The 10650-nt window shown below is 40.0% G+C and overlaps 1 protein-coding gene across 1 annotated transcript; it reads right to left on the bottom strand.

Moving 5' to 3' along the window:
* Positions 1–2671: 2671 nt before the first annotated feature.
* LOC113780793 lies at positions 2672–9328 on the bottom strand. Its single transcript, XM_027326570.1, has 3 exons — positions 9163–9328; positions 3344–3444; positions 2672–3007 (listed from the first exon to the last, which is right to left on the bottom strand). The coding sequence occupies exons 1-3, from the start codon at positions 9326–9328 to the stop codon at positions 2672–2674; spliced, it is 603 nt and encodes a 200-aa protein (XP_027182371.1).
* Between the last annotated feature and the right edge of the window lie 1322 nt (positions 9329–10650).

Raw genomic sequence — 10650 nt, 5'->3', positions numbered from 1 at the left:
TTCTCATGCTACCTCCTCTGCTGACTCTTTCTGGTAGTTAGTTTAATAGCTTCCCATGAATTCAGGTCATAACAATGCCTCTCCCTAAAAATAATCCTAGTCTCTAGGATTGATTAAATTGGAAAGTAGGGAATTGAGCATGAATGAATGTCCAATCTTCCCAGGTGACTTCCTCAGGTTCCATGTTTTCCCATTGCACCAACACCTGTTCGACCTCTTGCCCTTTTCTAAAGATTGTCCTCTGGTCTATAACTGCTGAGGGAGCAACACCAAACTCTCCATCATCATTTAGGGTAGGCAAGGCAGTGCTAAGAGGAGCCCCCTTAGGTGACTTCTTGAGTAAGGAGACATGGAAAACAGGATGTATGGTTGATCCTGCTGGTAACTTCAACCTGTAAGCTACAGTCCCCAACTTTTGCTCTACTTGATATGGCCCATAATACTTAGCCGCCAGTTTTATGTTCCTTCTTACAGCTACAGAAGTTTGTCTGTAAGGTTGAAGCTTCAAATAAGCCCATTCTCCTACTTCAAATTCCCTGTCACTCCTCCCTTTATCTGCCATTTGTTTCATCCTGTTCTGAGCCTTCAACAGATTCTCCTTGAGCAAGGAGTTCCAGCCCACTCGTTCTTGTGCCCAATCCTCCACTGCAGCTACTAGTGTGCTATCAGGCCTCAGGTTCATCTGAGTAGGCTTGTAACCATACAAGGCCTGAAAGGGAGACATTTGTAAGCTATTATGGTGGTTAGTGTTGTACCACCACTCTGCAGCAGGTAGCCATTTCCTCCATTTCCCTGGTTGATACATACACATACTTCTCAGGTAATTTTCCACACACCTATTCACCCTCTCAGTCTGTCCATCAGACTGAGGATGATATGCAGATGACAGATTTAATTCTGTGCCTAGCATTTTGAAGAGCTCTTGCCAGAACAAGCTAGTAAAAGCCTTGTCCCTATCAGAGACAATGTGTGTTGGTAGGCCATGCAACCTAAAAATCTGATCAAAGAATGCCTCTGCGACACTTTTAGCAGTATAGTGAGAGGTCATTGGAATAAAATGGGCGTATTTAGTGAATCTGTCCACCACCACGTAGATCACATTACAACCAAAGGACTTGGGTAATCCCTCTATGAAATCCATAGAAATTTGTTGCCAAGCTTGGTCAGGTATGGCCAGTGGCTGCAGCAAACCTGGATAGGGGCAATTTTCATTTTTGCTCCTTTTGCAGACCTCACAGCTCTGTACATATTGCTCCACTTCCTTCTTCATTCCAGGCTAGTATAGATAACTCTTAATCCTCTGATAAGTACCAAGATTCCCAGAATGTCCCCCAAGACTAGAATCATGAAAACAGGAAACCAGCCTTTGTCTTAATTCAGAATCTGCTCCTATCCACACCCTTCCTTTGAACCTTAGAATTCCCTGGTTATAGGAGTAATCTGGTAATGCGTCAGCTCCCATAGCTAACTTCAGCAGAACCTCCTTGGCCATCTCATCACTGTTGTAGCTCTCAACTACCATGGTCAACCACTGAGGCTTGATGGCAGTGATAGTATGCACAGATGTTTCTGCTGTATTCTCCAAGTCACCCCTCCTTGACAAGGCATCAGCAACTACATTTTCCTTCCCTTTTTTGTATTGAATCTCATAATCCATTCCCATAAGTTTAACCAGCCATTTTTGTTGGAGAGAGGTGTTAATTTTCTGATCCAACAAGTATTTGAGACTCTCATGATCAGTTTTGATAATGAAATGGTGTCCCATCAAGTAGTGTTTCCACTTGTGAACTGCAGTGATGAGTGATAAGAGTTCCTTCTCATAGGTAGACCTGGCTTGATTATTCTGTCCCAGTACTTGGCTGTAATAAGCTATTGGCCTCCCCTGTTGCATTAGAACAGCACCAATGGCTTTCTGACTGGCATCAGTTTCCAGCAGGAATGGCTTTGAGAAGTCAGGTAATGCCAACACTGGTGCTGCACTCATTGCCAGCTTCAATTGTTGGAATGCAGTTTCTGCAGCAGTACTCCATGCAAATTGATCCCTTTTTAGCAGTTCAGTAAGAGGCTTAGCAATCTCCCCATACCCCTTAACAAACCTCCTATAGTAACCTGTCAAGCCCAAGAATCCTCTGAGAGCCTTTACACAGGAGGGCGTTGGCCAGGACAGCATAGCTTCCACCTTGGATGGATCAGTTTTCACCCCTGCACTAGTAATTATGTGTCCCAGATACTCTACTTGGTCTTGACCAAAAGAGCACTTAGATATCTTTGCAAACAAAGAGTGTTGTCTCAGGGTTTCCAAAACTATGGATAAGTGGTGTAGGTGACTCTTGGAGTCTGGACTATAGATTAAAATGTCATCAAAGAACACAAGAACAAATTTCCTTATATAAGGTTCAAAGACAGAGTTCATTAGTGCTTGAAAGGTGGCTGGGGCGTTTGTTAGACCAAATGGCATGACAAAGAATTCATATAGACCAGAATGAGTCCTAAAAGCAGTTTTATGGATGTCATCAGGATTCATCCTGATTTGGTGATAGCCCGATCTCAGATCAATTTTAGAAAAAATCTTGGCTCCATATAGTTAATCCAATAAATCATCTATAATAGGTATAGGAAATTTATCTTTAATAGTGAGGTTGTTCAGTTGCCTATAATCAATACAAAGCCTCTAGCTCCCATCTTTCTTTTTTACTAAAAGAGCAGGTGATGCAAAGGGGCTATGGCTATCTTGTATAAGGCCAGAGTTCAACATATCTTTCACCTGTCTGTCAATCTCATTTTTTTGTACATGAGGGTATCTGTAGGGAGGAATTTTGAATGGTTGGGCATCTGGTTTGAGGGGAATTTGGTGATCATGGCATCTATTTGGGGGAAGGGTGTTTGGTTCTGCAAAGACATCATCATACTTAGCCAACAACTTAGTAAGAGAATCTGGTTCAGAAATTACCTGTGAGTTGTGAATCTTCACCATACATGCTTGCCAATCATACAAGTCGGCAAGCAGCTAACATCACAAATACCAAAAAAATGGTAGAGCGAATAATATAAAATGTTTCTCCACATAATAATCGTTCCAATGCAGCACAGAAAGGGGTTAATAAAAAAAAAAAGATGGTAAATGTAAAAATGTGGTTAATAATCATTGGATTTATGCTTGTCTAAAGTATGTAAATGTTGTGACAAACTTTCTAAGTAGTTACGTCCAAGGAATATATATAGACCTCTTCAGGAACTTCTAAGTTTGCTTTAGTGGATGTTTTCCATAGAAAGTAGGAGTATCTGATGAAGTTTATGGACATTCAAATAGATATGACATGAATTCATTTCACCCAAAACTTACTCCAAGTAATGGTGAAGCTGTACATTTACCTGTCAAGTTGTTACTCCCCAATACGAGAAGCTCTAAACCGTATAGATTGCCAATCTCTCGGGGAATTACACCTAACAATTTGATGTCAAGACAAAATTAATCATATTCATTTTAGAGATATATTGAAGACGGTCTTAGTTGATCGAAATCTAACTAGCAAGCGACATTTTGTGTTGGTAATCATGTTTTAAACTTTTGGAATAAAGAATCAGAGAGGGACGTTGCAGCAGCAGGCTGCCCAAAGGGAAATTTTTAATTTTATATTATAGCAAGAGAAGGATAAGATTTAAAAAAGTAGCGAGGGAAAAAGGAAATTTGAACCTAGACCTTCCAATTTTTAAAATTTCAACTTTAGCCACTTGTAATATTACAACTCTCCTCCGTAAAAGTTTGAAAATAATCTAATTTTCTCCATATTCACCTCCATATATGTCTTGCCCTTTCAAGTTTACAATCCTCTGCTTCTTACATCCACATCCGACAGAATGCAAACATGGATTTACTTAAAACAAAGGAACAGTTTCACAAACCTTCCCTAAGGTTTATGACAATTGCAAGCAATACCCTCTAAGTTTGAAAAAGTAAAAACCTTTTTTAGAAATTTGTTTGGGGCTCACTTTGCTGATGTAAACAAAATATTGCTATTGATAATCCTAAATCACCCTTACTTGATTTTCCTCCACAAATACAAAGTTCCTTAATAATTTTGAACTAAAAATACTACTCACATACTTTAAGAAAATTATCTACCAAATCCATTCCTTTTCCCTCAAAATAAAAAATTATTCATGCTGGCAGAATTATAAAAAAAAAAAAAAACTTGGATGCTAGTTCAGTAACACTTTATTGTTTATAGGAATCTAAATTCTTCTCCCTCCCAAACTATGACCATATTGAGAAAGATTTAGGTGATTTTGGTGGCTAAGACGAGATAGAATCTATTGCTGTCATTCTTCTTCTTTTTTTTCTCTATTAAATGATTTTTTAAATTTAACTTCAAATGCATTATTCCCTCCATGGAGCCGTTGCATTTTGTAGTTCGTAAAGGTCATTTTTTGGTTTGTTTGGATTGGGTATTATTTGAAATATTATTTAGAATAACTATTGTAACACTTTTTGTGATGTGATGTATGTGAGATAAAAAGGTGGTTGAGAATATAAAAAGGTGGGTTGGAAAATGTGTTTATGATGAAAGCGAAATATTATTTGGGATAAATACACCAAGAGGAGATGTAGGTGTAATTTTTCAAATTTAGAGGGTACCACCTATAATTGTCATGAATGTTAGGGGAGGTATGTTAAATCATGCCTAAAACAAACGTGCATTTGTAATTTGTCTAATTGATGACAATTTTGACCATTTTTTGAAAAGAGAAAATCGTTTAAAACGTTTCTCACATTTTGCAAAATGATTGTTTTCGTCCCTTACTTTTAGAAGTGTAATTTTACGTCCCTTGCAAATTTACATTGATCAAATTTGGTTCTTATCTAAGTTTTCAACTAGTTTTTGGCTGGAATCCATTATGTATCTTGTACGTGAGCATTTTTTAAGGACAGAATATCAAATCAAATTTTACATAATTCATTCCATAGTTCTCACATTTCACAAAAAAATTTTTTTTCGTTTATCACATTTTACAAAATGAATTTTTCGATCCTTAACATTTCACAAAATGATTTTTTTTATCCCTCATTGATCATGTGTATGAATATTTTTTTAAAACCTATGTATATACTTATTTGATTTCATCTGAACAGTATGAATGGTATGTATATATCTTTTGATTTCACTTGAACACGCTTTTCTAATCCTTGTGTCAAACAGGGAAAAAAAAAAACTATTAACCGCTGTTTGACCATGTGAGTATACAAAGGCAAAGCACAATTATTACCTGTTAAGTTGTTGGTGATGAGGTATAACTCCTTGAGCTTCTCCAGATTTCCAATTTCTTTAGGTATGTGCCCGCTTAACCTGTTGTTAGTGATAGGTCGTAATTTTACTATTTATTTTATCATTAATTTCCCCTATTACCTGACTTGATGTGGATTAATTGCTGGATTCTACTCATTTTTCATAATTTACATTTATTTCAGAGAGTAGATAAAAAATGCCACAATTAAGGCCACTTTGGCAGTCATCGGGAAGGAAATTGAATTGAAGGCTTGAAAGGGTATTTTTGGGAAAAAGGGACACGAGCCCTTTCCGGTCATTTTGGGCCAAAATGCATTTTCCCTGGAGCTGCCGCACATCCAAGGCAGACGAAGAGGATAAAAACCAAAACAAGAAAAATAGCAAGGGGCGCGGCTCACCGGAGAGTTTTAGTTTTTTTGGGGGCTTTAGCCGCACTTTTTGGATTTTCTCTTTAGCCTTTATAGGCAATCTCCACGGATGGCAGCAGAGGAGCATTCTTAGTTTTTGACTTTTCCCTTGAACTTATTCTTGACTTTTCCTTGTTAGCTTATGGTAGTTTTTCATTGCTTTTGTCTCCACGCATGTCAGGAGCAAAGAATTGGAGCCTACTTTCTTTGACTTTTCCTTCTTGTACCTTTTGAGTGACTTTGCTCTACGGAAGCTAGAAACAATTAAAAGACTCAATTGTTACCTGTAACTTTCACTCGCCTTTCAATTGTTCGACGAATTGCGGCTTCCTGAAATGCAGACAGTGGCCGTGACTTTTGCTGAAATTTCCCGTGGACTTAATTCATCAAATATGAACTAATTTTCTCATTCTAGTCAAGAAACGACGGATGCTTTAAATTGTCTAAAAATTGTGAGATCGTTTTAATCTAAATTTTTCCTTTTATTTATTGATATCCGCATATTTCGTGATTGCTATGCTTATGGTTATTTAATTAATTGATTGTCTTGGATCCGGATAATTAATTGATTTGGTAACCTATTGTCAATTGGGGCATTGAATCCGTAATTGTTTAATTGTCCTGAAATAGTGACAACTGGCACGATTAGATTCGTGTCAGGGGGATACGCGGACTAATCTAAAATAACCCTGGTAGTGTGTTATTTGGTTAGAATAGGACTCCTCTAATACGTAAGGTAATTGAGAAATTAAATTTTACGGGCGTACCTAAGATTATTTCTCAATTAGAGCAGTGATTAACGGGCGTACCTTGATCACCGACACAGTAAGGAGGGATTGACTGCCATCGCTTGTTTGGTAGTTATAACCTATTTATTGATAAATAATTGGGATTGCCTTTGCTTCGATGATCAATTAGGTGAACCATTACTGAAGTTATTTCTTGGCTAGATCTTTAATTAATATTACCTTGATTTTAGTAAATTGCCATTTGACTTTTAGTTGCCTACTTTATTTTATTTTTAATTGTTTCCTTGTTTTAATTGATTTAGGCCTTTAATTATTGTTATTCTAAATTCAGTGAATTGTGGTTTAATTTCTAGTTAGTTATTTATTTTTATTTTCTTGTTTGAATTTATTTGATTGCCGTCGTTCCTACAAAATCACCCCCTGTGTTACTTTGAATTTCTTAAGAAACAAATATACCCAGTCCCTGAGGATACGACCCTACTTGCCCTGTCTACAAATTCATAATTATTTGTGAAAAAAATAACCATTCCATTCGGGTATATCGGATTAAGCAAACTCTTCGGGAACAGGGTGAATCAAGTAACCCATTGCACACCTAGAGTCCCTGCTCCAGTACTTGGAATTGGGTTTTGGTCATTTTAACTGGCAATTAGGTTTAATTTTATTATCGTGCAGGCTTCGACACCCTGTCAATTTTTGGCGCCGTTGCCGGGGACTGGCGCTAGTTATTTGTTTCTTTTTGAGGTCATCTTGTTTTCATTTTTTTTATTTATTTTTCTCTTATTTTTTTTATATAGTTTATGGCTTCTAACACTCCGTATTTTGGTGATAGACTGGATTTTGTTTCCAGGGAAGGCAATGAGGCTTGTTTTTTTTCTAAGTTTGCATATTCAGAGGCACTAAACTCTATTAGAGAAAGAATGGCTGCTGCAACCTGTAAAATTTGTTATGCCAAGGATCATTCAACCGGTATGTGCCCCGAATATCAAGATAATCTGAGTGTCCCATTCAATAATTATGGAGAATTTTCACCCTGGTCTCAAACGTGGTATAACCCTAATCCAAACGGGTATGATCAAGGATGGTGGGATAACTCCAATTATAATTATACAACGGGGCCAATGAATTTTCAGCAGTATGAATCTCAAGAATCGTCATCTATGTCAGGTATGTCTCTTGAAGAAATAGTTGAATCAATAGCTACTAATACATACCAATTCCAACAGGAGACACAAATGAGGAATGAGATGATGAAGGATGCAATGAGTTATCTGGCAGATCAACTATGTCTATTGACATCCAGAATAAATCGATTGGCTTCTCAAATGGAAGAATTGCCCTCGAAAACCATTGTTGATCTAGAAGAAAATGAGAGTGCAATTTGCTTGACTAGTGATGAGGAGATGCAAGAGTGTCAAAATGAGAAATCTACAGATGCAGTTGAAAAAGAAGCCGAAAAGGAAGAAATGGAACCCCAACCGCAACCCATTCAAGTGAAAGAATCCAGTGAAGAATCATCAAATATGGTGACACCATCTCCATTCCCTAACCCGCATTTTCTTAACTCTTACTCCATGATTTCTGTTAATGAGATTGATTTTGTTACACCGGAAGTTTTTGAGTCTCATGGCAGAAATAAGTTAAGAGTAGCTATGGTCAAATATCTTGAACCGTTGAGTGCTCTTGATGGAGGAGTGGATGAAAAATTGAGATCACTGCTTGATTATTTGGCACATCAACTAGTCCATGGAAGACCGTAGCTTGTGTGTTCAAAGATTACTCCATCTATGAGGGTTACCAGGATCACATTGAAGATGAAGCATTGAAGCGAGCCACAAGATTTTATCCTCCATGAGCAAAACATGATAATGTCTAGCCAAAGATATTAAAGAAAGGTGCTCATTGGGAGGCAACCCAATTATTCCTTTTAATTGTTTTTTTTTATTTCGTGTGATAGTTTAAATATGTTTTCCTTGAATTTGATTGATTTCGGGTCTCAATTTTCATTTTTGATGATTTGTAGGTGTCTATCTGACTCGGCGCGCCCGCGTCATGTTGCAGGAAAATCTCACGGTCAGAGAGCTCTCTTGCCCTCATGACGTGCCCGCGTCATGACGTATAGGCAGCTCACGGTCAGAGAGCTCTCTTGCCCTCATGACGTGCCCGCGCTATGACGTATAGGCAGCTCACGGTCAGAGAGCTCTCTTGCCTTCATGACGTGCCCGCGCTATGACGTATAGGCAGCTCACGGTCAGAGAGCTCTCTTGCCCTCATGACGTGCCCGCGCCACGTTCGCGGGAAAGGTAAGGATTCAAAAAAAAAAAAAAAAAAGAAAATTTTTCTTATCACCGTAGCTTTAGTTTCCAAAATTCAAAAAAAATTAATGTCCGTAGAAAAAAAAACCAAAAAAAAAAAAAGAAAAAAAGAAAAAAAATATTTCTCAACGTAGCTCAAATGGAGCCTAAAAAAAAAAAAAACTTCTTTTTTTTCTTTCTTTTTCTTTTTCTTTTTCTCTTCTTTCTTTCTTTCTTTTCTTTCTTTCTTTCTTTTCTTTCTTTCTTCTTCTTTCTTTCCCTTTTCTTTCTTGCTTCTCCTCTGCTCCCATCTGCGCACGCCGCCTCCCATTCCAGCTCTTCCTCGCCACCAACCAGCGGTGCCAGCTGCCAGCAGCGGCTACTTTCTTCCACCGCGCGCCACCATCCCCCTCTCTCCACTACCCACGCTGCTTCCATTCCAGCTTGACCGCCGCTGCTGAAGCTCCACTGCCGCACGCGACGCCGCTGCTCCCCACCGCTCGCGCCGCCCAAGATGCAGATCTCCACCACCGAAGCCCGTGCGGCGAGGCTGCAGCGCCGAGCCCGCCGCCGCTGCTTTGGGCACCTCCCATGCGCGAGTTTTTCCTCTCACAGCCACCGCTGCTGAGCGCCGCAGACTCCACGCAGCAGGCCAGAGCTCTGCCTGGCCAGACCCTTCACACGCGCAACTCCTCCACTCGCCGTTCCTCTTTGGACGAAACCCAGAGGCCTTCGCGCGCAGGACAGCTTCTCAGCCGCACGCGACGGCCGGCCACCCGCGCCCTTCATCCTCCCTCGCAGCGCCGACGAAGTCACCACCGTCGCTGCTGACGACCGCGAGCGAGCCACTAGCACCGCAGCACGCCGCCACCACACCCACGCGTCTCACTTGCGCGCCTGAAGCCATCCGCCTCTGCCCGAATCCGCGAGGTACTGGTGGAGGTATTTGGACTTCATTCCCCAATTTCTAATATTGATTGGTTCTGTTTCGGATTTTCCACAATTGGTATTGTTGACGGTTGGAGAGTATTTTCTCAATTGGTGATTTCCGCCAGTGGTACTGGTTGGACTATTTTTGCTTGAAACTGCTATTTCTTTTGGGTTGGGTCAAATTGTGCAATTAATTGGCCAACTGGAGCCATTTGTTGGGACTTTGGGTGAGCTGAATTGCTGTGATTGTTTGTTAACTTGGGAGGACACTTTGAACCTCACGTTGCTTGTGGACCTTGGTTGACTCGTTGTGAATTGCTGGGCACTATTTTGCTTGACTTGCTGGATAACTCGCTGAGGTTTCTTTTGGGATTTTGGTTGAGTTATTTCTGAAATTGCTTATTGAATTAGAGAGGCTGGCCACGTGAATTACTTGTTGATATTGGTAATATCCGGTTTTCTTACTTGTTGAATTGCTGATTGGAAGGGGCCTTGCTATATCGGACTATTTATCGACTTCTGTGGACTGGCATACTTGCTGGGGTTACTTTCATTGCTATAGTCATTGAGCTCATAAAAGTTTGTTCGCCTTCTGTGGGGCATTGGACATTTTTACTTGCTGGAACTCTTTTGTTTGTTATTGATTGGGTTACTACTGGAAGTTTTGCTTTGTTATTGCTGAGTTTCTGTACCTGTCTGCTTTTGCTGGTTTCTACACCTGTGGGATCTTCTGTTGCTTTGAGCTGACTGTTGGGAGACATGGTGAGACCAAAATCATCCTCTAAATCTAGGGCCCCTCGTTCTCAACCTCCTTCACAAGCATCTATTCCTGTGAATACGCCTACCAATCTACCCTGCTCTTCTAATGTTCGAACCCGCTTGGGTAGAGGTAGGGGTGCTCAGGTGGATACCCCCGCTCACTTTGGAGGGCACCTAACCTTCACTAGACCCGCCGATCAGCAGAGATATGCTAAGGTCTGTGAGC

The sequence above is a fragment of the Coffea eugenioides genome, chromosome 8 (genome assembly GCF_003713205.1).
Source record: "Coffea eugenioides isolate CCC68of chromosome 8, Ceug_1.0, whole genome shotgun sequence".
Lineage (NCBI taxonomy): Eukaryota > Viridiplantae > Streptophyta > Magnoliopsida > Gentianales > Rubiaceae > Coffea > Coffea eugenioides.
The sequence above is the reverse complement of the archived record's forward strand: the minus strand, read 5'-3'. Positions and strand labels throughout refer to the sequence as shown.

What these genes read in the sequence shown, in the direction of transcription:
- LOC113780793 (XM_027326570.1), bottom strand. Translation starts at nt 9,328, where the DNA reads ATGGGAGGTGCCCAAAGCAGCGGCGGCGGGCTCGGCGCTGCAGCCTCG. An exon ending in CAAGCTGGAATGGAAGCAGC is followed by an intron (nt 3,445 to 9,162) that starts GTGGGTAGTGGA and finishes TCAAATTGTTAG; the next exon opens with GTGTAATTCCCCGAGAGATT. An exon ending in CAGCTTCACCATTACTTGGA is followed by an intron (nt 3,008 to 3,343) that starts GTAAGTTTTGGG and finishes TTGTGATGTTAG; the next exon opens with CTGCTTGCCGACTTGTATGA.